General features: G+C 70.9%; 2 protein-coding genes across 4 annotated transcripts; both read right to left on the bottom strand.

Moving 5' to 3' along the window:
* Window positions 1–210: 210 nt before the first annotated feature.
* DVL1 (dishevelled segment polarity protein 1) lies at window positions 211–11,076 on the bottom strand. Of its 3 annotated transcripts, XM_054584242.1 has the most exons (16): window positions 10,586–11,076; window positions 6,019–6,088; window positions 5,722–5,843; window positions 5,358–5,461; window positions 4,974–5,112; window positions 4,358–4,451; window positions 4,170–4,239; window positions 3,946–4,085; window positions 3,797–3,873; window positions 3,626–3,693; window positions 3,331–3,483; window positions 2,767–2,898; window positions 2,534–2,701; window positions 2,241–2,444; window positions 1,610–1,649; window positions 1,019–1,111 (listed from the first exon to the last, which is right to left on the bottom strand). In XM_054584242.1, exons 1-15 carry the CDS (start codon window positions 10,753–10,755, stop codon window positions 1,639–1,641), a joined length of 1,722 nt encoding a protein of 573 aa, XP_054440217.1. In that variant the 5' UTR covers window positions 10,756–11,076; the 3' UTR covers window positions 1,019–1,111; window positions 1,610–1,638. The 3 variants fall into 3 exon arrangements, with proteins under 3 accessions (XP_054440197.1, XP_054440206.1, XP_054440217.1); XM_054584222.1 differs by lacking the exon at window positions 1,610–1,649 and having other exon boundaries at window positions 211–1,111; XM_054584231.1 differs by lacking the exon at window positions 1,610–1,649 and having other exon boundaries at window positions 211–1,111; window positions 3,406–3,483.
* A 3,010-nt stretch (window positions 11,077–14,086) lies between these two features.
* Window positions 14,087–17,713, bottom strand: MXRA8 (matrix remodeling associated 8). The gene is made up of 10 exons (XM_054584325.1): window positions 17,609–17,713; window positions 16,604–16,627; window positions 16,186–16,491; window positions 15,999–16,100; window positions 15,449–15,922; window positions 15,122–15,280; window positions 14,891–14,930; window positions 14,732–14,808; window positions 14,538–14,618; window positions 14,087–14,361 (listed from the first exon to the last, which is right to left on the bottom strand). The coding sequence occupies exons 1-10, from the start codon at window positions 17,655–17,657 to the stop codon at window positions 14,336–14,338; spliced, it is 1,338 nt and encodes a 445-aa protein (XP_054440300.1). The 5' UTR covers window positions 17,658–17,713; the 3' UTR covers window positions 14,087–14,335.
* Between the last annotated feature and the right edge of the window lie 8,293 nt (window positions 17,714–26,006).

Below are 26,006 nucleotides of genomic sequence, written 5' to 3'. Positions count from 1 at the left end.
CTCTAGGACTACCCGGAAACATTGGCGGGGCACAGGGTCCACGGCGCAGACGCGCGCAGGCACCTCGTGGGGGAGGGGCCGGCACGCACGGCAGGCAGAGCCCAGGGGCGGGGGACAGCACCAGCCGCGGCTGCCCCGAGCCCACCCCTGCAGCAGCGAGCCCCCGGGTCCCGCCCCCCCCCGCCCTCCACCGGGAAGCGCCCTCTCCCGTCTACCCCTCACCGGCACCCCCCCCCACTCAGACAAGACCTGTGTCCCTGCAGCCGCCAGAGGCCTGGCAGGGGAGGGACGTGCAGACTCGGCCCCAGCTGGGCTTGGGCGGACGTGGCCACCACCTCTCCCAAAGGACACAGGCCGAGCAATAAATAAATAAATTACTCCCCATGAGACGGACAGGCCTGCAAACAGGGCACCCGGTGAGACCCTGGCCCCGCAGCCGCCTCGGCCTGGGGCCTGTCCACAGCGCTGTGAGCGGCAGGGGGCCCACGGGCGTGGCCGGCCGGACAGGGGCCCACGGGCTGCGGAGCCCAGGTCCCGGGCTGCCCGCCGGCTGCCCCTGCTCTGTCCAGCCCTGGACCCAGCCGCACGGCCCCCATGCCCGTGGAAGGCTCACCTGGCCGGGACGGCCACCGCTAAGCCCACATGAGCCCCAGCCCCCTTGGGGGAGCAGCGGGGCCCCAGCACCCCCACCACGAGGGCAGCGGAGAGCACGCCGTTCCCGGTCACATGATGTCGACGAAGAACTCGCAGGGGTTCCCCATGGCCTTCTGGAAGGACTGGCGGCTGCCTGTCAGCTCCGGGGGCACAGCGGCCAGCTCCCGGACGGGGGGACCGCCAGGCGGCCCACCCACCACCGAGTACGCCTTTGTCAGGGGGTGCAGCGGGGGGAGCCCCGGGGCGGCGGCCGAGGCCTGGCTGTGCGGGCTGCTGCCGCGGCTGAGCTGGCTGGCAGGACGCTCCCGCCAGCCGCCGCCCCCCGCGCTGCTGGGGGCCGTGGGGTCCGACTCGCTGCCGCTGCCCCCCGCCCCGGGCCCCCGGCGCTCCTGCTCTTGGCCCGGGGCCCGCCGGCTGCTCCCGCCTGCGCTCCGGGTGGACCCGCTGCTTTTGCTCCCTGAGGCGGAGAAGGGGGAGGAAGGGAGGGTCAGCGCCGGCCCCGGCTCTCCCAGGATTGCAGGCCACTGCCAGGACGGCCGGGAGCAGAGCCGGGCGGTCCCGAGCTGGGGGGGGGGCGGGGGGGCCATGCAGACACAAGGCTGGACTGGCCCTGCCCAGACGCGGGGGCAGCTGCAGCAGCCGTGGGCAGGGCGGGGGCCGGGGCAGGGGCAGGCAGGGCTACTCTGGGGCCGGCCGGATGCCCGCACACCTCACCCGATGCGGCGCCAAGGGCCTGGTCTGGCAGCTGAGAAACAGGCAGCAGCGGAGGCCCGGCGGGCCGGCTCGCATCAGCCATCCTGGCCCCCCCCCGCAGACCCGCCTTCCATCGGACCCCAGGGCCCCAGCCAGCCACTCGGCTCGGCCCTGTCCTGGCCCTCAGGAAGCACAGGGGACCCGCGGACGCCAGCTGGCTGGGGACATGCCGGGAGGGACGCCGGGCAGGACCCTGGCTTACCGGCCCCGCGGGTCCGTTCCGCTAGTCCTTCAGTCTAAGGCTTGCTCAGCACAAAGCAAGGGATAGCAGCAGTCACACAGCAGGCCCGGCCGGGCCCCCGCCCCCGCCTGCTGGGGCGGCCCGCCACCGGCTTCCCTCCGGCGCCGCGGCCCTGCGGCCGGCCCTCCTGCCTGGGTCCGCCAGGCCAGCGGCCTGACCCCTCCCCAGGGCCTTGCTGGCCCCTACTCGGCCTCGGGCCACTGTTCTTTCTCAGGGACGCCCCAACCTCTCCCCTTGGCTCCCTCGCCTCCGGGTGTGGGGGTGTGGGCATCCCTGGCGCTGGCTGCCTCTGGCTCCCTGCGGGGCCGCAGGGCTCTGGGGAAGCTGCCTGTCCTCCATGGTGCCCGGGGCCCCCTGCGCGTCCCCACCCCACCCCAGCGCCCTTCCCACACTGTCTCCTGCCTCCTGCCTCTGCCCCACAGCCCTCCAAAGCCTCCAGATTCCTCCTTCCCACTCCCCGCAACCACTCACGCCGGGAAGGGGGGCCCACCCAGACCCAGAGCAGAGCAGGCGCAGCACACGGGGCAGGGCGGGCACACAGGGTGGAGCCAGGCAGCGGGTGGCGGGGAGCCGGGCACTGGAGGGCTCTCACCTTCGCTCTGCTGGCTCCCGGCGCTGCCGCTGCCGTAGCTGAAGCCGGGGTCCTGGTACGCAGGCGGGAAGCAGGGCGGGGGCCCCGGGTACTGGTAGGGATAGCCCTGGGCCAGGGGCCAGGGAGCCGGGTGGGGCAGCGGGGCCAGCGTGTCCTGGTCCGAGGCCCCGCTGGAGCCGCTGTTGAGGTTCAGGGCTTCGAGATCTGGCAGGAGGGAAGCGGGGGTGAGACAGGCGTGGGCGGGCCCACGCCCACGCCCGCCCGCGCCCACCCGCCCGCAGGCCGGCACTCACTGCTGCACAGGTCCCCGAAGACGTAGTAGCACTGCTCGGAGAAGGTGACCTTGTTCACGGTGTGGCGCAGGAAGCCGCGCTTCAGCATGCTGCTGGCGTACTTGCGCGCCTCCCGCCGCTCCTTGAAGCCTTCCACATGCGTGTACAGCCAGTCCACCACGTCCGCGCCTGCCAAAGCGCGTGTCAGGCCGCCGCCCGCCCCCGCCCGCCCCGCGGCGCCCGGGGCCGCTCACCGATGACGGCGTTGGCGATGGTGATCTTGAGCCACATCCGGTCGCGGATCTCCAGCCCGGAGTCCGGCAGCTGCATGACGCGGACCACGGCGGCCATGTCGCTCTTCACGGTCAGCGGTGCCTCCTCCAGCTCTGCAAGGCACGGCCCCCTCAGCAGGCGGCGGCCGGGCCCCAGGCAGGAGCGGGGCCTCCGGGCGGGAAGCGGCCCGTGCAGATGCTCCCCCAGGTCTGGGCGCCCCCCACAGCCCAGAGCCCCGCGCGACGCCGGCCCCTCCCTCTTGCCCCCCCCCCCGCCCCCGTTAGTCGTGTTAGCGGCGGAAAGCAGGCTGGGCTCCAAGCAGGCACCTGTGCACCTGCTGCCCTGCCACGGGGCCCCCCAGGCACCTCCATTCCCACCGCACAGAACGTGCACCGGCCGGAGTGGGAGCCTGGGGCCGCGGGGGCCTCGCGGCAGCACAGCGGACGCTGAGGCGGGCGGGCCCCCGGGCGTGGCCACACCGGGGGCACCTCGACCTGGTCCTTGGCCCGGTGCCTCAGTTTCCTGGACTAAGAGCTGCCACTTACGTGGGGCGCCAGGCACAGAGCTGGTTAGTGAGGAGGAGCTGGTGCGTGTGGCGGCGCTGGAGCCGGGGCTCGTACCGTAGCGGGGCAGGGCTCCGGTCAGCGCCGCCGTGTGGGACAGCCAGGCGGCCGGGTCGATGGGCCGAACGGGGTCAGCTGGGTGGCCGCCGTGTGGCAACAGACAGGTGAAGGAGCAGACGTGGGGGAGAAAGTGGGGCACAAGGGCACAGAGGAGAGAGGCCCTCAGGCCGGGCCGGGAGCGCCCGCCACCCCCCGCCAGCCCCCTGGGCCCACTCACCCCGCGGGACGGTGAAGTAGCTGCGGGGCGTTGGGTCCCAGCACTTGGCCACCGTGAGGCTGATGGGCCTGCGGGGCGGGGGCGGGGCGGGGTGGGGTCACGCACGGCCCCCAGGCCCGGCCCCGCCCCCTGGCCGGCTGCGCCCCCGCCCCGCCCCCGCCCCCGCCTCACCCCGTCTGGGACACGATCTCCCGCAGCACCCGCACGGCGTCGTCGTTGCTCATGTTCTCAAAGTTGACATCGTTCACCTGGGGGGACGGGGGTTCAGCGCAGTGGGGGCGGCGCCCACCGCCCGGCCCCGCCGCTCCCCGCGCCCCCACCTGCAGCAGCATGTCGCCCGGCTCGATGCGGCCGTCGGCAGCCACGGCCCCGCCCTTCATGATGGAGCCGATGTAGATGCCGCCGTCCCCGCGGTCGTTGCTCTGACCCACGATGCTGATGCCCAGGAAATGGTGCCTTTCTGTGGGGGGGACAGTGAACAGCCTGGCCCGGGGACCCCGCTCCCCACCGGGACCCCGTTCCCGCCCCGGGACGGAAGCCTCACCCATGTTGAGCGTAACGGTGACAATGTTCAGGGACATGGTGGAGTCTGTGATGCTGCTGAAGGACGAGGCCTGCGAAGGGCACGCGGTGAGGGGCCGAGGGCAGGGGCCGGGGGCGGGGTGGGCGGCCGAGGGCGGGGGCTGAGGACGAGGGCGGGGCTGGGACCCACACCCGCCGGCCGCCACCTACACGGTCTGCCTGCCTCAGGCGCTGCTTCCGCCGCCGCCGCTTGTGCTTCCGGATGAGCCGAGATGAGGTGCTCTGCTCCGTGGAGCTGCTCAGCCTGGGGGTGTGGGGGGGTGGAGGTCAGGGGGCATGGAGGCCAGGGACGGGGGTCCTTCAGGGAGGAGGTGGCAGAGAACAGGCACCCCTGCCCTCCACGCCGTCGCGGGGGGGGGGCACCAGAGGGGGAGGCAGACAGGGCCACGCGGAGCCTGTCAGGAGACTGTGCCGCTCCTCGCTGCATACACGCCACCCTGCATGCGTGACACACACCAAGCCCCCACCTACTGGGACCGTCACCGTCAGGCAAATGTGGAGGCACGAACAGCAGGTAAGCAGCTCGACCACCCGCGCTGGCACTTGCTCATGTGTACACAAAGCACATGTGGGCAAACATGCACACACGTGGCACAGACGCACACATGTGCACCACTGCACACATGCCACCTGCACACACCACAGCCACACGCATGCCACACACATGCCCGTGCGCCCCCACACCACGCACACGGCCACACACGCCTGCACGCACATGTTCTCGCAATGCTCACACGCCTGGGCACGCCCGCCCGCACACACGCACCGGCTCGTGTTGTCGTCCTCATCGGAGTCAACGAAGCTGCTGGACTCGAGCTCGCTGCTCAGCACGGTGGACGCGCTGTCAGGGGGCAGCCCCAGGTCTCGCCGCCGGTCCCCCCTCGGGTGCCCGTTGGCCCGCGCGGCTATGGGGGCGAAAGGGGGCTGAGCCAACCACGGGGCCCCCTGGAGGGCCCAGTGGCCTGGGCGTCCTCAAGGTCGGCAGACCTGGGCGCAAGCAGCGTGGCTACAGGGTCAAGCAGGCCCTTAGGAGGTCAGGCCTCAGACCCCTCCCCCAAGACCCCCACGGGCCGGGGCGGGGACCTGCGGACGCCAGGGGTCCGGGGTACGCCATGGGGCCCGGGGTGGGGGGCCAGGGGAGGCCTGTTACCCTCTTCCCGGTTCCGGCGTCGGGCTCGCTCGCGCCGGTGGCTGACCATGGACTCTGTGCCGGTCTCGTTGTCCATTCCGTCACGGCTGCTGGCCACGTTCGGGCTGTGGCGGCGACAGCGTTGGGCCGACTGGGCCCCCAAGCCCTGGACCCCTCAGGCCCTCGCCTCCCCTTGCCTATTGAGACTCTGACTCCAAAAGGACCCTCATCCGCCCGCCCGCCCTCCCGGTCTGGGCCTCTCTTTACCGGCCCCTGCTCCGCTGGCCACCGCCTACTAGCTGTGGGCTCTGCCCAGCTACCCACCGGCAACAGGCTCGGCGGGGGCCCTACAGGGCCACTGGGCTCAACCCCCCGAAGTTCTTACTGGAAAGAGGGGGGCCGGGAGTCCCCGATGCCACCCATGCGCTCGAGGGGTGGGGGCAGGTCGTTGTGGCCATCGGCGGCCTGAGAGCCCGCATCCGAGTGTGCGCCCTCGGCCAGGACCAGCTGTGGAGGACAGCGAGGCTCTGGGGCGCCGCCAGCCTGTAACCGCCCCACCTCCCAAAAGGGCACCGGTGACCAGCCCCCCACTCGCACACCCAGCTCGCCGGAGCCCAGCCCCCCGCAACTCTGGGACCCCCACCCCCACCAAGCGCCCTCTGCCAGGGCCCCGCCAGCTCACCCAGGAGACCACGCGGCCGTTGAAGCAGGGCAGCCTGGCGTTATCGGCAGAGATCTCCTCCTTGACCACCCTGCAGGCGGGCGAACACCTCCGTGGGGCTCGGCACAGAAGACCCGCCCACCACACCCCTTCCTGGGGCCTCTTGTCGCCCCCTGAAGACCCTCGCCGGCCCGTCCCAGCGCTCCAGGCTGCCCTGTGGTGTGAGTCCCACCTCGGCCGCTCCTGTGCGCCCCACCGGGTGGCTCTGTGAGGGAGGGGCTCTGAATGGCTCCTTCCCCGCACCGCCCCACAGCCCAGTACAGGGCCTGGTCACAACACAGATGTGGGGCTGGTCGGACCCACGGACACAGGCTGACATGGCACAACACACAGAGCCCCCCAAACACTCCCCCCCACCCCAAGAGCAGGCCACCAGCCAGGGAGACAAGCCAATCCCCACCCCCGCACCAGCCCAAGGCAAGACCTGAGGTCAGGGAGCCCTGCTGGCCATGCCCACTGCAGTGACCTACGACCTATGACCTGGGGCCTACTTTTTTTAACGTGTCCCCGTGAGCAGGAGGGTTGGGGAAGGGCAGGAAGCAGAAGGCCAGGGCAACAACCCGGAAAAGAGGCCCATTTCCCTGGGGCTGGGAAATGGGGGGGGGGGTAGGCTTCAGGTCAAAGAGGTGAGGGGACCGCAGCCAGCACAGCCGGCTGAGGCCGTGGCCCAGACACCCCCCCCACGGTGGGGGGGGCGGGGCGCGGCAGGAGGGGCCCAGGTCACGCCCAGCACAGCGGGGTTCCGCGCTGGAGACTCTGGCCCCGGGGAGGATCGGGAGCCTGGGGCGAAGCAGCCTCGGCTGGGCTCTCCTGGGCGGCACCCCGCCCCCCACCCAGGAAGCAAGGCCTCAGTTCACCCTGCCCCCTGGGAGGGGCCCCAGACACTGGGGTGAGTGGACGGAGGAGACAGGGACACCTGAGGGCAGGAGCACCTGCCAGGGTCCTGTGGGCTCCCCCCGAGATCCCTTCCACACCCAGCCCCATGTGCACCGAAAAGATGGACGCCCCGACACTTCGCGGGGCCCCAGTCCCCAGTGAAGAGCAGCCCCATGTCTGCCGCCCCCACGTGGGCACTGAAGCCCCGCAGAGCTGAGCTCCTGGGGGGGCCGTGGCCTGGCCCGGGGCTGGCTGAGGACACAGAGAAGCTGGGGCGGCCAGGGGCCGCGGGGGCCGCGGGGGGCCGGGAACACTGTCTCTCGAGGCCAGTGGCACAGAGAGCCGCACGGGGCCTGGCCCCTGCGCAGCCCCGGGGGCCCTTCCAGGGGCCTCCCTGCCCCACCCAAGCTCCCACCCCTTCTGACTCACGCACGGGGAGGCGGAGGGGCACCCCCAGACCCCACACCCCAGGGCCCCAGGGTTCCCCCAGAGGCCCAGGGACACCCCAAACTCCTACTGCCTGCCCGGCCGGGGCCTCTCAGCCCCTCCCCAAGGGCTGCCCATGGCCTCTGAGCCCCCACCCAGGCCCAGATGCCCCCCCCCAGGGTCCCAGAGGTCCCGCCCCGGCCCCCCCTGCCCTGGCCCGAGGAACCCCGTCCTACACACAGGACAGAGTGCCCTGCCGCACTGTGGGGCCGGGCGGTGGGGGCCCACAGGCCTCAGCCCGGCTGGGCCAGAGACCCAGGTCGCAGGGCACAGGGCTCTCTGCAGACAGAGCTGGCCTGGGAGCCAAGGGGCGGGGTCTGGGGCCACGCCTCCCAACTGCCCTGAGCGCCTGCCCCCCCCAGCCCCCGCCCTGGGAGGGAGAGCAGGCTTCTGGCGCAGCTCCACCGCCCCTCAGAGGCGGCCACGCCGGCTCCCCTGGTGGCAGCTCGCCCCTGACCTCAGGGTGGCTGGCCAGATCCCAGTTAACCCCGGGCTGGAGGCTGCCCCACCCCGCCCCCACCCTGGGGCGGAGGCTGCCCAGAGCAGAGCCCAGGAGCTGAGCGCGGCCAAGGGCTGGGGGCACCCGGGGGGCTCCTGAGGCCGCAGCGACCACAGCCAGCTCTTTCCTGTGGGACAGTCTCAAGTGAGCCCCCAGAGGCACAGGGCAGGAAGTTGGCAGAGAACAGACGCAGGACAGGGGAGGAGGGGGCCGTCCACAGCCCCCCAGCAGCCGCCGACCAGGCTCAGACTCCGCAGGCACCAGGGCAAGGGGCTCAGCCCTCCACCCCCTGCCACCGCAGGGGTGGCTCTGGGGGCGACCCGCACTTTCAGGGGCCACCAGCCCCCCAGTGCCGCAGCTGCGGGGCACAGAGCGGGACTCAGCCAGGGGGGGCCCCCAGCCCCTGCCCCGCGGCCCCCACCCGGCACCTCCCAGGGTCCGCAGGCAGGTGGCCCCAGAGACCAGGGTCCTGGCCCAGAAACAGAGGGGCCTGGGCCACAGCCAGACAGGCAACGAGCCCGAATCCAGCAGCCCCGGTGGAGGCCCCTGGTCCCAGTTCCCTCCACGGCACCTCCCGGGAGCCGAGGGCGGGGCTCGGACGCCCGGCACCGCCCCTCGGCCCCCTTCCCCCCGCCACCCCCCCCCCTGGCCCGCAGACCCTCCCCGCTTTGCTGGGTCAGAGCTGCTGGGAAGTAGAAGACCCCCACCCCCTTGGCCGAAGACCCCACAGGAAGTGGGGCGCGGCTCCCCCTCAGTTGCCCCTTCCTGCACTGGGTGGGGAGCAGAGGCTCGGGAGCCCAGGGCCCCACGCAGGGCGGGGGTGGGGGGAGCGGCAGGCCCAGGCCCCCACATGAGGCCACCCTGTCACGGGGGGCTGCTGTCCCAGCCCCGCAGGACCTGCCCCTCACCCCCCGACAGCTGCATCCACTGGACACCCAGGCCTCATCCACACCAAGGTGTGAGCGGTCACCCCTCCCAGAGAGAGTTCCTCCCGGAACGAATAAGGGGACCAGACAGACCGACCCTGGGGTTCTGCAGACGGGCCTCGGACAGGAGGGAGAGGTGGCTGGTGAGGGTCCTCGGCCACGGGCCACGGGCCACCGGCCAGAGACCCGGGAGGAGAGAAGGTAAGCCTCCCCCACTCTGCCCGCTCAGTCGCCTTCCAGCGTCCCCCCAACCCCCCCCACCTACCTCAACTGGCAGCTGCCCCTGCCTCCCAGCCGGTCCCGTCCCCTCCCCCGCATCCCAGCCACTTCCAGGCCTGCCCGGGCAACCGGGGGGCCTCCAGTCCTGCTCCAAGACCCCGACGGCCGCCCGCTGCCCACCGCGGGCCGGCCCCCCGGGGGCACCTGCGGGGCAGGGGTCTCCGCGGCTCGCGGGTGCCCGGGGTGGCTCTCGGGCGCAGGCACCCCCGTGGTCCGAGGACGGCAACCAGGGGCTGGGCACACGCCCGGGCACACCACACACTCTCGGCCGGCTTTAGTTTGTGACAAAGAGCACGTGTGCCTCTGGTGATTTTTGTTAAAATAACAACTTAAGTTAAAAACAAAAGTGCCCTTTCACAGAGAAGCAGAGGCTTCGTGAGATCGCCTGGCGAGGGCAGCGGGGGCCCCGCCGTGGAGCCCGGCCCAGGCGGGCCCGACCTGAGCCAGCAAGGCGGCAGGCCAGGCGCGACCCGGGGGCGTCCAGCCTTCCAAGGCCGCCCGGGACACGCCGCCCCTCAGCGCCTCTCCTTGGTGGTGGCGGGCCCAAGAGAGTCCAGCTGTCCCAACGTCCCTCAGGTCCCCAGGAACTGCGGAGTAGCCCCAGCTGGACCTGAGCTGGGGCTGCCCAGGGGCCAAGCAAACCAGAGAATCCAGGAAATGGCCTCAATGTCAAAGTGCCCAAACGCAGCCACAAGCAAGGACACGGGCTGTCTCAGGGCAGCCAGGCACACCTGCTCGGCCGGAGGGCCTCTGGCCCGTTCCCGGCACTGCCGCGGGGACTCGGGTTACCGGTGGCTGTGCTGGGTCAGGCCTTGAGCGAACAGCCGGCCTCCTGCTCACTGCCCCAGAGGCCCAGCCCGTGCAAGTGGGAAGTCCTCTCGGCGGAGACAGCCCCTGCCACCTCCGGTGCAGGGACGCTGACCCAGAGGCTGCTCCCAGGGCGCCAAGTGCAGGGCCAGAGCCCCAGTGGCAAGCAACCCCCAGGGCAGGGGTCGGCGGAATGACCCTTAACCCCTGCCTTGTCCTCGGGATCCTGGAGCAGGGGCCAAGGGTAGCCTGTGCTGAGTCTCCGGAAACTTCCGCAGACCCCAGCAGACAGATCCGTACCGCTGTCCCAGATCTCATTTCCCCTCCACGCAAACTGGGGGGCCCACCGGGCGGCTGGGACTCTGCCCCCGCCTCGACCCCTTCCGACCAAACACTCCGACAGACGCTCCGCTGACCCCAGGCCCTATAAATCACAAGCTTCCAGGCCAGACCGAAGCACCTGCCCGCCGCAGAGAGGGGACGGCCGGCCCTAGTGCAGGGTCGCCCGGGGCCACAGACTCTGACCCGCAGGTCACACGCACTCAGGCCCACAAGGCCAAGCCCGTGGAGGGTGGAGAAGCCAGGACGCTCGCCCCGCCGGTGCCCGGACCGGTGCCGACACCCACGCCACGCGCAGACCCCGCGGCCCACTGACCCGAAGTCCTGGTCCATGGACTTGAAAAAGAATTTGTAGGCGTGCACCGGCCGGTTGCTGAGCACATTCTTGAAGTCGGCCAGCGTGACGCGCTCGGGCGCCACGGGCAGCTTGACCAGGTACGGCGTCTCCTCCTCGTCCATGTGATAGATGATCTTGGTCTCCGCCATGGCGCGGCGGCCGCGGCGGCGGCGGCGGCGGCGGCGGCGGCGGCGGCGGCGCGGGGCCCTCGCGGCGCTCAGGCCCGGCCCGGGGCTCGGACGCGGGCGCCTCCCCGCCGCCGGCCTGCTCTCTGCCCGGCCGCTCCGGCCTCGCCCGCCCCGCCGCTCCCGGCTCCGCGTGCACCCCGGCTGCTGCCCCGCGGCCCGCGGCCGCCCATCCGCCCCCGACCCGGGGACGCAGGCAGGGAGCGCGCGAGGCCCGGCCGCCCCCTCGGGCCGCGCAGTTCCAGGGACCGCCCGGCACGGGGCTGAGAACGCGGCCCGCGGGGGGCGCCCGAGAGCGCGGCGGGCCTGACGTCACCGAGCGGCCTGCGCCGCGGGGCGGGGCTGCGCACGCGCGGGAGGGCGGGGCGCGCGCCAGGCTAACGCCGCGCCCGCGCGCCCGCGCGCGGCCTCCGACGCGCTCTTCCCGGACCCGCCCCTGATCCGCGGCCGGGCTCGCGGAGGCGCCCGGGACGCGCTCTCGGAAGGGGCTGCCGGCCGGTGCACAGACAAGGCGCGCGTCGGGGGCAGGAGGTGGGTGGGGACCCACCTGCACGTCGCGCCCCCAGCTGTCAGAGGGGAGAGCCCCCCCGCCCCGTCGAGAGCCCTCCGCTTTGCGCCCCCGCGCCAGCTCCGACCTCGGCACCCGCGGGAGCTCTGAGAAACACGGGCCGAGTGAATGCGAGGTGCACTGGGGAGTGCGGGTGTGCGCACGGGAGTCCGTGATGCCTAGGCAAGCCCGGGGAGCGGGGGCGCCAGCACGGCAGCTGTGCGCACGCACGTGCGCCCAGAGGGGGCCGGCACGAGCTTCTGTCCACAAGTGAAAGGACTTCCCCCACCCCCGGGGCCGCTGTCAATCGAACCACCCTGGGGTCGTCCGTCCAGGGAGACCCGGAGCAGCGCCCCGTCGGGCTGTGAAGGGTCCAACCACTGGGTCCCCCACTGCAGTGAGTGAATGGCACTCCCCCAGCTCCTGGAGGAAGTCGAGTCCACTAGAGGGAGTCCCACGCTGGCAAGAGTAACACGAGGGGCAGCCCTAGGATGGGACATGCAGCGACAGGGGGTGTGATGCCCCTGCCACCCGTCCCCAGCACCCCTCTCAAAGCTGCCTAGGGCCTGGGACCATCTTTGGGCAGTGGACCCGCACAGGAAAGTCCCCACCAACCCACCCCTGGCTGGAGGAGCAGAGTGGGCGCCAAGGTCCCTGAGCCCAGGCCGGGGACTGCCCCCAGGCCAGCCCAGGCCGGCACCTGACCTCCATTTCCCTAGGCTCGGCGAGGCTGGCACCCATTCGGCAAAGCCTGCGCCTTCCCCCCGTGGGTCTCGGTTTCCCCAGAGGTACTCTGAGGGAGCCAGCCGGGACGGCCTTGGAGGGAAGGTCCCTCACAGCTCCATGCCGGGTGCCCAGGGAAGGAGGAAGACAGAGCCTGTCCAGGAGCTCATGGGGTACCAGCATCCTTCACGCCACACCGCTGCGGGGGGCGGGATGCCCCAGCGGCTCTCCAGCCCCCGAGGTTATCTGTCGCACTCGATAGCCGGAGTCACGGGAGAGCTGACCTCAGCTGACGCCGCTGTGGCGGGGCTCAGGCCCTCAGGGCGGCGTGAGTTTGTGGCCGGAGCCTAAGCCCTTAGAGGCCTTGTCCAGTGGGAGTGGCGTCCCCTGGGGGCCAGGGGTTGCTGGGCGGGGAGGGGGGCGCGTCCTCGGGCGGCAGCCCCCAGGGCAGCCTCTGTCCCTGCCTTCGCCCCTGTGGGCTGTCGTGTGCGTGCGGGGTATGTGCGCGGAGGATGGCTGTTGGGGTCTTCGCCTCGGCCTCTCTGACAACCCTGCGTGCACGGGAGCCCGGATTCAGAGACGGCCTGGCGCTCGGGCTTCCTGCCCACGTCCCCGCCTGGCTTTCCCTGGGCACCTTTTTAAGTAACCACTGTGAAAAATGAGTGGCCTTCACCCCAACCGCCTTAACAGTAGCGGGCGCTTCGGCCCTGCTGTGTCCTGCTGGCTTGGGACCAGGGTGGGGGGCAGCCCTCCTCCTCCCCCCCTCTGGCATCTGCAAAGTTAATAGACCTTGTGACTTTATTTCCTTTGTGTGAATTTACTGACACGCGTCGTCTTCCCCAAAACAGCCCCGGAGCTTCCGGTTCCCCAGGGCAGGGGCTCGGTGCCCACGGGTGTGGGTGGCTCCTGTTTCCTCGCGTAGCGGACCATGTTCTTGACACACGAGCCCAGGAACTGCCAGCACAGGTGACAGCCCGGCTTCCCCGCGCCCTGCTGCCCTGCGGCCAGGGCGACGCCGTGGAGGACGGGGTCAGGGCTGGGAGATGCGGGCTCCTTCCTACCGCAGCCCCTGCCCCGTGCGGGGGCCACACCGGCGCCCTGTCTGCAGGTGCCCCCTCCTGACCCTCCGCCAGCACACCCCACACCCAGTCCCGTCTGCTGCCCAGAGGCCTGAGTAACAGCGCCCGCTCTGACCCCGGTCCACCAGCACGCCCCCTCCCCCCATCCAAGGTAACCCTCAGGAGCTGACCCCAAACTCCCCCCAACCAGGCGGACGTGCTGCAGGATTCCGAGGTCGCTCTTCCCGGGACACCCCACCCAGACCTTCCACTCAGGCGGGCACTGGCGGCGGGACCTCGGCTGACGGGGAGCACTGGGGGTCCCGGCCCAGACTCGGCCCCCGGGGGCCGGCGAGGGCAGCAGAGGTGCACCCGGGGCCAGGTCTAAAACTCCGATAGGGTCTTTATTGTGATGGTGGCGACTTCCCAGGAGGAACAAATGTGGGAGCCGGGAGGGGCCGCACAGGCCACTCTAGAAACGTCTCCACCCCTCCCCGTCCTCGGACAAAACAGAAGCCAAGTGATGCCCCAGCCCAAGGCTCCAGCCCAGGGAGGGACCCAAGGTCCCCTGGAGCCCAGTGGCTGTCAAGGCAGCTTATTGGCAGGGCGGCCACAGCAGGTCGGAAAGCAGAGAAGGGCCCGGGGCAGCACGGGGGTGCCAGCCCGGGGCTGGGCGAGCCATCCTCGGGGCCCCAAGGGCAGCCACGGCAGCCTGGCTGGGGGACGCACCGCGCAGCCCCGGAGCTGGCGGGCAGCTCCCCCAGGAAGGCAGGAAGAGGGGGCCGTGCCGCCCTGAGGCTGACCCCAGTCCGAGGGTCCCTGCTGAGCCCCCTTGTGAGGTGTCCTGCTGCCCTGCCCCTGCAGAGGTGGGGCTGCCCCCGAGGGCAGGGGCCTGTGGAGCCGGAGGGCTCGGGAACTCCAGCGAGGGCCGGTGCCGTAGGGGGCAGGGCCGGCCGCGCCCCTGCCCAGGGCGCGGGCACAGCTGTCCTGCCCGCAGGGTCCCACGGAGCCCACGGCTGCTTGCGAGGAGGAGGGGCGGCTCCCGGGAGAGGGCGCTGGTGGCAGCCTTGCTCTGCGCCAGCCCAGGCCAAGTTCCAGGACAGCGGGACCAGCCGCTGGGGGTGGGGGGCCAGGAGAGCCGGACAGGCGTCGGTCAGGAGGACGCGCGCCAGGGACGGGGTGGCAGAGCTGCTGGCCGGCCAGAAGCCCGGTCGCCTTACTTGCAGTACTCCTTCCTGAACTCTGGAAGCGAGGGGGCAGGGGGTGGGTGGCCGCCCCCTGCCCCTCCACCCAGCAGGGCTGCCCGGGGGTTTCCGGAAGCTGAGGTGGCCGGGGACTCCCCCAGGGCTGTCTGGGAGGTGGGCAGAGTGGGACCCGGCCTGGCTCCCTGGGCGGAAGCCTCAGTCCCCGCCACTCACCTTTGTCCAGGTCCACGTGCTTGGCGGGCGGAGGACAGCGAGCCAGCCCCGCCTTCTCCTTCAGGATGTTGTTTTTGTAATCTGGGGGGGGGGGTGGGAGGAAGGGCCGCTGAGCCCCTTGCCTGTGCCTCCCCAGCCCCCACTGGGAGCGTCGTCCTGGCACTTCTGCGTGTGTGCACAGGCTAGGGGCTCACCTAGTTGGATGTCCTCGGTCCTGTAAAAAGCCTGGTCTCCAGTGGCCACAGCGAACTCGGCCATGTGCACGTCCTTCCTGGAGTGGGAGGTGGATGGGACGTTATGGCAGGGGAGCGCGGCCGGGCCTGGCCGCCTGGGACAGCGGGAGGGGCACTCACCCCTTGGGCTTCCCCGACTTCCGGGCCGAGTACTCGTAACCTGGGAAGGGAGACTCGTGTTGGGCGCAGAGTGGCCCCCTGGCTGGCCCCCCAGCCTGAGGGGTCCTCCCGCCCCAGCAGCGAGGTCCACAGGGGCCCCGCTCACCCTCCGCCCCGCCCCGCCGACCCCCTCTCGGGCCGGGGAAAGCTGCCCTTCCGGCCGCGCCCTGCGCCCGAGGCTGCGCGGCTCACCTCCGCGGCGGCGCTGGCGGGCCGCGAGGATGACGGTGATCAGCAGCAGGATGAAGAGCAGCAGCGTGGCCAGCACGTAGCCCAGCTGCTGGAAGAAGTGGGCCCGGCTCTCGGGGACGATGACGTTGATGACGCTGCGGCCGCGCGCCCGCGTGGGGTCTGCAGGGACCGGCCGGGCGGGTCAGGGACGCCCCGCGGAGGGCGGGCACAGGCGGCCGCAGCCCCCGGCCACCCCGCGCCGGCGCCCCGTCCCCCTGTGGGCCGGGGAGGCTGGGTCGGCCCCCGCGAGACGCGCCAGGCCGTGCCCGCGCGAGGCGGCCCCCTCACCTGGGGCAGGGACGCTGCTGTGGCTGGAGCCGTCGTCGGGCGCGTCCCGCAGGGGCGGTTGCGCGGCGGCAGGCTCGGTCACCTGCAGGTGGAAGACGCGGCGCTCGTGCAGGCCACAGTAGTGGTGGTGCAGGTGGCAGGAGTAGGTGCCCTCGTCGGCCGGCTCCAGCGGGTCGATGCGCAGCGAGAAATCGCCACGCGCGAAGGCGTCCGCCTCCACCGCCACGCGGTCGCGCAGGAAGGGCGGCCCGTAGGCACGGCGCTCGCCCGACGCGTACAGGTCGAGCAGGCGGTCGGCGCGGTCGTGAGGGACCCCGGGCGGCTGCCGGTCCCAGTGCACCACCTGCTGCGCCTCCTCCAGGTGCCGGTCAGTCCACACGTGGGCGCGGTTCACACAGGTCAGGAGCGCGGGCGAGCCGAGCTCCGCCACCAGCACCTCCTTCTCGCCGTCCCAGTGCGCGCCGGCCTCCCGGGCTGCGGACGCAGGTGGGTCAGCACCGGGCGGGAGGGAAGGCAGGGGCGGGGCGGGGCGCGGGGCCGGCGCACTCACGGTTGTCGGTGACCCGCAGGAGGATGGCCAGGCTCTCGTAGAGGTGGCAGTAATGGTGGTGCAGGTTGCAGGTGTACAGCCCCGCGTCGGTCTCCTCCACCGCTGCGCCCCGGGAGGGAAACGGCCGTGAGCTCCGCGCCTGCCCGCGGCCCCCCCCCCACGGCCCCCGCCGGGCCCAGGGCCCTACCGCGGAGGAGCAGCGAGAAGTTGCCGTCCTGGAAGGCGGAGGTCGACAGCAGCAGGCGGCCGCGGTCCCTCCGCGCGTACACGCGCTGCTCCCCCGCCGAGTACATGTCCACCAGCCGCTGCGCGGGGCGCCCGCCCGGGCCGCCGCTGAGGTCCCAGTGCACCACACGCTGGCGGTCGTTCAGCCGGTCTTGGGTCCAGACCATACGCGGGCTCTGGCAGCGCAGCACGGCCGGGCCGCCGGCCGGCCAGCTCACTGCGGACTCGGACACCACGGAGCTGCCCGCCGGCGCGGACCCCGGCGGCCCTAGCGGGGAGGGAGGTCACTGGAGGGCGGGCGGGACCTGAGGGGACAGGCGCGGGGTGGGGCTGGCCAGACGGGGCGCAGGCTGCTTGGTGCACAGCGGACGGTCACTCACCTGAGGACAGCAGGACGGCAGAGCCTAGGGGAGAGGAGGAGCGAGTCACGCGGGGGAGGGGCGGCCTGAGCCTTTGCACCCCAGGCGCTGGCCTGTAGGTGGGGGCCCTCTGCAGCCCTCGCTGAGGCAGTGCTAACGGAGCCCAGAGAGCGGGCGAGGACAAAGCCAAACCGGCCAGGACGCAGGCGGGGCCTCCTGGAGCCCCAACCCTCTCCCGTGCCCCCGGCCCCACAGCTCCCTGCTGGGCTGCTGGGCAGCACCTGCCCTCCGGGGACGGGGGGCTGGTCACCAAAGGCCACCCTCAGGAAGCGTGGCCAATGTCGCCGTCCCTGCGGCAGGGCCACCAGAGCCTGCCCCACAGGCAGGCCCTGCACCTGCTGAGGGCCGGCCCCCCGGCCCTGGCCGCCCTGTCCACCGGGAGCCACACCCCACCCCGTGCGCAGGGCCGCAGGGCCACTGGCCGCCGGAGAGGCAGAGGTCGGAGGCGCGGAGGTGCTGGGTGAGGGGAGTGCCCCCGCCAGCTGCCACCTCACGGTCATGCTCCAGCTCCGGAGATGTGGCCAGGCGCCTGGGACGGAGGAATGTGCCCGGTCAGCAGGCCAGCCTGGGGCAGGCCGGGGGCCTGGGAACCGCGCGGGGAGGCGGGGCAGGCCCTGCTGCCCCCCAGTTGCCGGGCCCCCACCGCCTCCAGCTGCTCCCCTCCGGGCAGCTGGGGGCCTCCCCCAGCAGTGGGGTGCAGGGGAGACCCAGCCTCCCTGCCCTTTGCGGCCTCTGGCTCCGGCTTCCGCTGGGGGGAGTTCTGAACGGCGTCTAAAGGCTCGCAGCCTCCTGGGTCCTGGGGGCCCTCGCCATCAGGAGCCCCCGCTCAGGGCCCCCAGACCCGGCCCCTTCTCAGCGCGGGGACCCCTGCGGGCTCGAGCTCACATGGGCAGATTTGTCTGGAACCCGAGCTCGCTCAGACCCTCTGGGGGCCGGCGCCTCCCGAATCCCAGGCCCCGAACTCACTCTGCAGAAGCAGAAGTTTCCACAGCAAGACTTGGGACCGTGGCTCCATGGCGCCTGCTGCTATCCCGGCCCTGCCGGCCGCTTTGTCTCACTCCCTCCGGCTCTCACTCTCCAGAAAAACAGCCCGGCCCCCTCCCCCTCCTCAGCACCCGCCATGACATCACGGAGCCCTGGGCCGGCGGCAGGCTGCAGACCGCCCCTCCGCTCCTGCCCGGCCCCTTGGCCTCCCCCCATCCTAGGCCGGCCTGGGGGGAGGGGCGCTGCGGCCACGGTGTCCCAAGCAGCGAGGGGATTCCCGGCGGAGACCTGCCACCCCCCACCCCGCTCGGGTCCTGGACAGGCCCACAGCCCAGCCCTCGGAGGGCAGGGTCCCAGATGCTGTGTGTGTGTGTGTGTGTGTGTGTGAGAGAGAGAGAGAGAGACATACACAGGGACCCTTCCGGGGTTGCTGCATGGCTGGAGTTGTGGGGCGAGCCTCCCTTCACCCCACCTCTGTAGGGGGACACTGCCCCAGGGCATCCCTCCCACCCCCTGGGGGCCTAGCCAAGGCGCCCGGCATGACTGCCCCCTCGGCCTGCTGTGGAGCTGGAGGCCACCGGGAGAAGGCACCCCAGGGCGGGGGGCCCTGGCCCGCTGGCCCGCAGGACCCTTCCCTTGTCCTCCAGGGCTGCGTGTCCTCATCGGTGACGCGGGAGTCAGAAGAGCGCCAGCCATGGGCGGGAGCTGGACACTGAGGGCTGGGGACCCCGAGCACCGAGGGGCCGGTGGGCGTCGCTCCCCCCAACACCTGCCTGCCACCCAGGGCAGCCTCTGGCATCCCTGGAACCACACTGGGGTCACACTGCCCCTAGGAGCACTCCCCCTGGCTTAGGGGAGTGGGGAGGAAGGAGGGGTACCGGAGCCCCCCAGAAAGCACAAATTGGAGACTCTGGGAAAACCTACAAAGTCACATAAACAAATGCGAAATAACAGAGTGCGTGCTGTGCAAGAAACCCACTCCTTCTAGTTAAGCAAACCTCAAACAATCCACGCAACCGCAGAAACCCACAGTGCATTTTTCAGATGGCCCGCTTGGACTGGACCGTGGTCACACGCCCCCGTCCCCGGTGGGCCGGGGTCTCACCCTCGAACTCTGCCCTGGCCCCTAAGCCCTCAGGCAAGTCAGCCGCCCAGCACAGCCCCGGGCAGGGGAGGGGGCCGGTGCTGCTGCAGGGGGCGGGGTGACAACAGGGACCCCCAACTTGGTGACAGTCGGTTTGCGGGACCCAGGCCCTGAGGGGCGGAGCCCATTTTCCAAACTGGAATCAGAACTCCAGCTCCTCCCTGGGACTCTCATTCTGGAAAAACAAGCCCGCCTGGCAGGCCCGAGGCCTGGCCTCCTCCTGTTTTTCTAACTGGTTTCTATTAGTGCGTGGCCGCCCTCCCCGCCCTCCCCCGCCCGCCCCCCCCCCCCCCCCGCGCCCTCCCCGCCCATCTGCCTCTCCATCCCCGTCTCTTCCCGCCTCCAGGAGGGACGATGTCCAAGCAGAGCCGGGGCGAGGCAGGGAGAACCCTGGGGGCTCCCAGCCCTGAGCTCGGGGCGCGGGGGTGCCGGGTTGCACCCTAAACTGCCAGCAGGTCCTGGCCTCAGGGTCCCGGTGCTGAGGCCCCTCCGGCTGCAGACTCAGCCCTCACCTCGGCCCAGATGCAGACAGAGGTCTGTGGGGGGCGCCACTGAGGGCACGCTGACCCTCTCGCACCACTGGACAGGTACAGGCAGGTGCAGCGGAGCGCGGCGGCCCCTCCGCCCCGCCCTGCCCACTCCCTGGCCCCTTCCCACTCTCTCCGCTCGAGGCCAGCGGAGCCCAGATGAGCAGCAACAGGCTGCCGCCCCCACCCTGGGCGGGAAAGGGCCACGGAGGAGCAGAGGCCCTGCAGGCGCCTGCACCGCTGACCAGGCCACTTGCCCTGCCCACGGCCAGGGCCTGAGCCCCCAGCCCTCTTCTGGTGCCTGGGGGCTGCCGCGCCACCCCCCCAGCCTAGCCTGGCGCCTCCACCCTGGGAGACGTCCCACCCAAGGCTCTGGTCCAGCCCCGCCCCCTCCCGGGCAGCGTGGCTGCACGGGGTCAGCCAGCAGCCTCGGGGACGCGGACATTCCAGGCGGCCTGGCTCACCGGGAGGAAAACCACAGGCACTCAGAAGCAAGCAGGCCCTCACACGCGGTCCCTCCAGCTGCCTGCTGGGCACCTACTGTGTGCTGGGCGGTTGGGGGAGGGACGCCAGGCCCCGCCCAGCCGGAGCCGTTAGCTGCGGCACAGAGCCGCTCGCCAACCCGCAGGCCCTCCTGGGCACTGTGAGCAGTGCTGGCAGGGGACGAGGCAGGGCTCCTTCCCGGAGGGACCGACACCCACAAGTAAATGGCCCAGGGAAGCCGCCTCCCAGGTGCGGGAGGCCGGGGCAGGCCAGGGAGAGGGGGCGGCCTGGCCCGGGCCTGGCAGGGAGTGGGTGCCCGAGGGGTGTGGTCTGGGGACGCAGGACATGCCAGGCCGGTCGGTGTGAAACGGCCAGGATTCGCGGCACCGGGCGAGGAGAGCAGCCGTCCTGGGGCCCTGCACCGGGCGCAGCTCCGCGGTGCCCCCCGGGGCTCCGGCCACCGTGCCCATGCCCGTGCCGCCCCCTCGAGCGTCGCAGGAGCGGTGGCCGTGGCGGCCCAGTGCTCTGTGTGTCCTCCGGCAGAGTCCCCCTCAAAGGCGAGTGGACTCAGGGTCCCCCGCCCTGCGGGTCGTGCCATGTAAGGGCCCAGGGAGGGGACCCCACGGCAAGGCCCCACGCGCAGCCCCAGCCATCGGCCCAGGGGGACAGGACCTCAGTCCCACCACTGCAGGGACCTGGATGAGCCGGGAAGCGACCGCACTCAGGTGCTGAGGCAGGCGTCACCCGGCGAGACCCTGAGCTGGGGACGCAGCCACCAGCCCGGGAAGCCGAGAGGTGGCACTGGGCTGCGGTGGGCTGCTCCGTGCGGGGCGGCCGCGGCGCAGCCACCGAGGACACATGCAACCGCCTCCCGGGGCGAAGCCAGGCGGGGCCTGAGAGGCGAGACCACCCGGCGCACGAGAAGCCCCCGGTGTCTCTGCAGGGCTGCTGGCCGCGGGGCCGGCCCGGGCCGGCGGTGGCGCCACGCGTGCCCTGGCGCTTCCTCGGAGGCGCGGCGGTGCACCATCAGCACGCGGCCAGAGTGCGATACAGACCGCAGGCAGCGCTGGGTCTGAGCCGTCCTCTGGGCAGCGGTCGCACACGTTCTTCCTGCTTCCGGAGTCCCGATGGTTCGCTATGAGGCGGGGACCCCAAGTCCGAGGCCTGGCTGTGTCCCATGGAGGCGGAGTCTCTGACCTCCTCCTGGGGGGACCCCTGTGCGCATGGCTGGGGACCCGCGGTGCCCGTCGTGGTCTGACAGCGCAGACAGGAAGACGGGAAACACACACACGTTGTCTCAGCAGCAACTGGCCTTCCACCCTGAGGAAGCGACAAGGAGCCGTGGCCAAAAGCAGGTGCTTGCCCACCTCTGTTTGCCTCTGTTTGCCCTGTTCTGTGTGGGGGCGGAGGCGGCCCATCAGCTGACCCGCCAAGACCGGGGCTGTGACCGCAGGCGCCAGGGCTGGCCTCTGTCCTTCGACCTCGCCTGTCACGCCAGAGCCAGTTCCTGCGGCCCCATCAGTTTTGAAACCTGGCTGCACGTGACTTTGCCAGCAGTGCTTCTGACTGCGAGACGAACGTCCACCCCCAGTCCTGGGAGTCGGGGAGGGACGGCCTTCCTTCCGGAAGCCTGGGGGCTGCGGGGGGGAGCAGCCGCCAGACCAGCCTCCTGTGTCCACGTGCAACGTGCATCCTGGTTCCTTAGCGGTGGCTTCCGATGCCTGACCTGGGAGACTGGCCTTTAAACGTGACACCCAGCACAGCTGTGGCCACACGTTGGTTCAGGCGAGCGCACCAACAGAAAAGGGACAGGTTCCCACTGGGCCTGCGGCTCCGGCCACTGCCCACAGCAGGCAGCGCCGCTCCACTAGCCCCTCGCCTCCAGAGAGAGCCCGAAGCTGGGCCCAGCAAGGGGCTGTCCTGTGGCTGCTGGGCCACAGGTGCCCCGGACACGGCCGCCACCCCTGAGCTTGGGCCTAGACGGCCATCTTCCTGCAGCCCTGTCCCCATGGGAACCAGCATGCCCACCGCACCCTGGGGTTGGGGCTGCCCAGGGCTCGTCCGGCGCCTCCAGACTGGCCGCAGCAGCGGGGCCGGCCGGGGCTTCCCTGTGGTGTGGGGTGGGGGTGCGGACGTGTCTCCCGCCACAGACGCGACACAAGCCCAGCTCGGCGGAGGCCCAGGCGTGGCCCCTCTGCCCGGCCCGCCGGCCTTCGTGCTTCCCTGGGCAGCCCAGGGAGCACCTCGTATGGCTCCCTACAGAGTTTCACGGTTCCCTGGGTTTCATCGGCTTTCCAGCGACGTTAGCTGCTTCATAATTTGCTTCTCGATTTGGGGGCCCTGGGACGGGACTCTGCTCACAGGAGCTTCCTTGCAGTCTGTGCGGCCGTCTGGCTGCACCGAGGTTAAAGGGCAGGCTCCCGGCTCCCCTGCCTCCTGTCATGGGTCTCAGTTTGAGCCGAACACGGTCCCAGGTCGTCTGCTCCAAGGGTGAAGGGTCCAGGGCCTGGTCGCGCCCGTGAGCCCGTTTCCGCGGTGTCAGCACCGGAGCCAGCGGCTGCGCGGCCCGTTGGCCTTTCTTCCAGAAGAGCTTGCTCCTGCGTGTGTGCGGGGTGTGGCGAGGAGAGCGGCGGCTGCCCGTGGCCAGGCTGCACGGCGCCCCCCCGGGGGCCGCGCGCAGAGCCTGTGTTAAGGCCTGACACGCTTTCCAAGCGTCTGTCAACGGCCACTCAGAGCGAGCGTCCTCCGTGCCGCGAGGACAGCGCACGCCCAGGGCTTCAGTCCCCACACAGTGTCCGGCGTCTCTGGGGTCCCTGAGCGGCCGGGGCTGCCTTTCACACGGACCTGGTCCCCGTCACGAACAAGACGCTGTCCGAACAGCATCCCTTGGTACCTAAGCAGCCCCGGAAGGCTGGACACCATGTCGTGTGGCTTCCCCTGTGGGGGCTTCAGGCACAGGGGCTCTCATGCGGGGGACACGTGGGGAGACGGTATAACCAACGCCCCGGCACCTGGCACATCCCCCACTTCCAACGACAGGGGAGGAGGCCTTTGTGTGGTCTGGGGGACCCCAGAGACAGGCGAGGTTTCCGACACGCCCAGGAAAGGCCGTGCGCGCCCGGAAAGGGCTCCCGCCAAGACCCGATCCTGCCAGCGTCTTGGGCTGCACTTCCCACGCCCCAGAGCGGTGAGACGTAAGCGTCTGTGGTTGAAGCCGGAAAAAAAAAAGACACTGTCAGTTTTCCAAATTCTGAATCCGAGGCCTGAGTGTGGGGAAGGCAGCGCCAGGGGCTGTCGGAGGGCAGTGTCACTCGGGGGGCGACGCCCAGGACCAGCCCAGCAGCACGTGGCCACGGGGCACCTGTCCTCCGATGCGGGGCTGCCGGGCAGGCACTCGGCTCTGCGGGGGCCGGCTCTGGCCGGGGCCTGCAGAGGAGAGCAGCGTCCCTTCTGCCGAGAACCCACTTTGAGCGTGGCGCTGCCTGCCTTTCCTTTCCGTTGCACGCCCCCTCAGCTCAGCGGTGCCCGTGCCTTTCCAAGGAGCATCTGCACACCAACGCCTAGGCCGCCCTGCACGCACGGGTCGCTCCGACCTGCGCCTGAGCTGAGGTCCCCCTGGACAGAGAGCGGTGTCCTCACACAGCGGCCCGCTCTGCCCAGACCTCCTTCGCCCCAGCTGCAGATGGTTCCGACGCTGCTAGGCACGCCCCCCGGGACCAACTGGGCTTCGGGGGCCGGGAGCCACGCCTCCAAGGGTCTTGGCACACGCAGGTTCCAGACCCATCGCCTGAGAAGGCGCAGCGGCAGCGACACCGACACCCAGGCCTGGGCTCCTGAGGGGAGCGGAGCCAGGGGCAGGGAGGGAGAGGACAGACCACGCCAGGCCTGCAGCCCCCGCTGGGCTGATGGGGCCGGAGGGCGAGCAGCGCGGGGCGGGCCCAGGGAGCCGGGACAGAGCCCCAGGGCCCGGTGAGCCCACATGAACGCGAGTGACAGCAGACGCATGGAACGCCTCCGTGCAGGGTCCCAAACGACATGTGCAGTGAGGCTGGAATGCGGCTTCAGCCACGCAGCTCCCCACACACGGCCGAGCGAGGGCCGAGAGCCCTGGCCGGGCTGGCGGGGCAGCTTGTCCACGCCGCGCTGCGTGGGAGCGGCGGGGACGGCCCCCTGGGGCAGCCGGGCCCTCTCTGCCCTCGGGTCACCCGCGCCCACAGCCACCTCACTTGGCGGTCGAGGCCGGGCTGCCCCCTCCTAGGGGTTCTGCCAGCCCCGCGGGCCGGGCTCTGAGCAGGGCAGCATCGATTCTGTTGGTCAGAGCAGGCCCCAGCCCGGGCCAGGGAGGGCACAGCGAAGCCACAGGACGCGGGGCTTGTGGACAGCGAAGGGGGCCGTGACATCTTTACAGGTGACGGCGCACAGGAGGGAGGCCCGGGGTAATGGAATGGGAGTGACTCGGTGCTGCCTGAGGTTTGCAAGGACACGCCCTTCGTAAATGGTGTTGGTTACGTCAGTCTAGTGTCGTCAAATATTAAATATTAATAAGACCTTAAAACATTTTTTGGAAAAAAAAACCTCATCTGATAAAACCAGCCTAGGAAATTTAGGAAAATTTAGTTCAGCTTTGCCTAATATCCAGAAGCTACAATATCAGGTCATAAAGTCCCGGAAGGATACATAGTTGTTTTAAATTGAAAGTATGAAACCAGTCTGAGGTGCCCAAGGATTCATCTTGATTAAAAACATTACTTGAGCCCCAGCCAGTGGGGCTCAGAGGACTGAGCACCGGCCTGGGAACCAAAACATCGTCGGTTCGATTCCCAGTCAGGGCACAGGCCTGGGTTGCGGGCCAGGTCCCCAGTGGGGGCGCCTGAGAGGCAACCACACACGGATGTTTTCCCCTCTGGCTCCCTTCCCCTCTAAAGATAAATAAAATCTATTAAAAAACAATTCTGAAAGCCCACACCCGCAGCCTGACTTAGGCACTGAAGTTGCGCCCTGTGAGGTCAGGCCTCCTGGCAGCGTCCGCTCTGTGTGAGTTGACAGCTTAGCCAGCAACCAACCACTGTCCCGGCTTCCCTCTGCCCGCGGATTCAGCAGGAAATGACTTTTCTTAAAGGGTGAACACTGCTCAGGCGTGGAAGTCCGAGCCCCTTTCCCTCCCGTTCCCAGTGCCGGGCCTGTCATGCGTGGCTTCCAGGGTAACGGAGGGAGCGTGGTGCCACCAGGCGGGGGGAGCGGCCCCGCCGCGCGACCCTCGGGTCCACGCCTGCTCTCGGGGGGCGTGGGCTGGCCTCAGGGGCCGCCCTCCGGCCCTCGTGGAGGCTACTAACCGCCTCTCCCCCGCGAGGACTTGCTGGCCCACCCTGAGGCCGCAGCCCCAGGGCCCTTCAATGACTCTGCAGAACTGAGCCCTGGAGAGGAAGGTGGTGCAGGGGTGTCCTTCCCTGGGGCGGCCCAGGGCTGCCAGGCAGCGGCTTCTTCCCAGCCCCGCCCCGACACTCTTTGCGCCCTGGCAGAGACCTGCGCCGCGTCCACCCCTGGCCATTGCAGGTGGGAGGCCCCCACTGGCTCCCTGGGACCCAGCACCCAGCATCAGTGCCGCCCACAGGGCCTGAGCCTCCTTGGCTCCTTGCCTGGCCCACCACGTGGGTGGACGCTCAGGCCAGAGAACACCGGCCTGCCCCAGGCATGGAGCAGCTGCCCAGGAGGCAGGGTCCCTGGCAAGTGCCCCAGACCGCCCCCCGCCCCCGCTCCAAGCCCTAGGAACCTGCTGGGCAAAGCTGGGGCTGGGGCAAGGGGCCAGCCTCAGGCCAGGGCTAGAGCCCACAGGCAGCCTGCAGGCCCTCCGGCCACCCACCCACTTCGTGTTCCAGCTGAGGGGGTACCCAGGGCCGGAACAGGGCTGCACTTCCCACAGCCTGGGGGGCAGGGCGCAGGCTCTCCTGGGGAGAGGGGGGGGACAGCCTCTTGTGGGCTGGGAGGGGCTGCAGAGATAAAAATAAAACCCCAGAATTTTCGTGGTTGGGGCCCACAGGCATCCCAGCCACAGGCAGCAGCTGGGAACAGGCCACCCAGCAGGGGCGGAGGGGGTGGAGGGGGCGGGCGGGCCCTGGAGCTGCCCCAACGGGGCTGGGGCCGGGGCCAGGGCCAGGTGGACCGCGAGCCGTGGCTCTGACACCAGAGCCTTGGGGTTAGCTGTTCTAAGGCGGCGGGGGCCGCCCCG

The sequence above is a fragment of the Pteronotus mesoamericanus genome, unplaced genomic scaffold (genome assembly GCF_021234165.1).
Source record: "Pteronotus mesoamericanus isolate MK-2021 breed Mesoamerican mustached bat unplaced genomic scaffold, CSHL_Meso_final contig_1193, whole genome shotgun sequence".
Lineage (NCBI taxonomy): Eukaryota > Metazoa > Chordata > Mammalia > Chiroptera > Mormoopidae > Pteronotus > Pteronotus mesoamericanus.
Note: the sequence above shows the minus strand (reverse complement) of the source record. Positions and strands in the feature narration are given on the sequence as shown.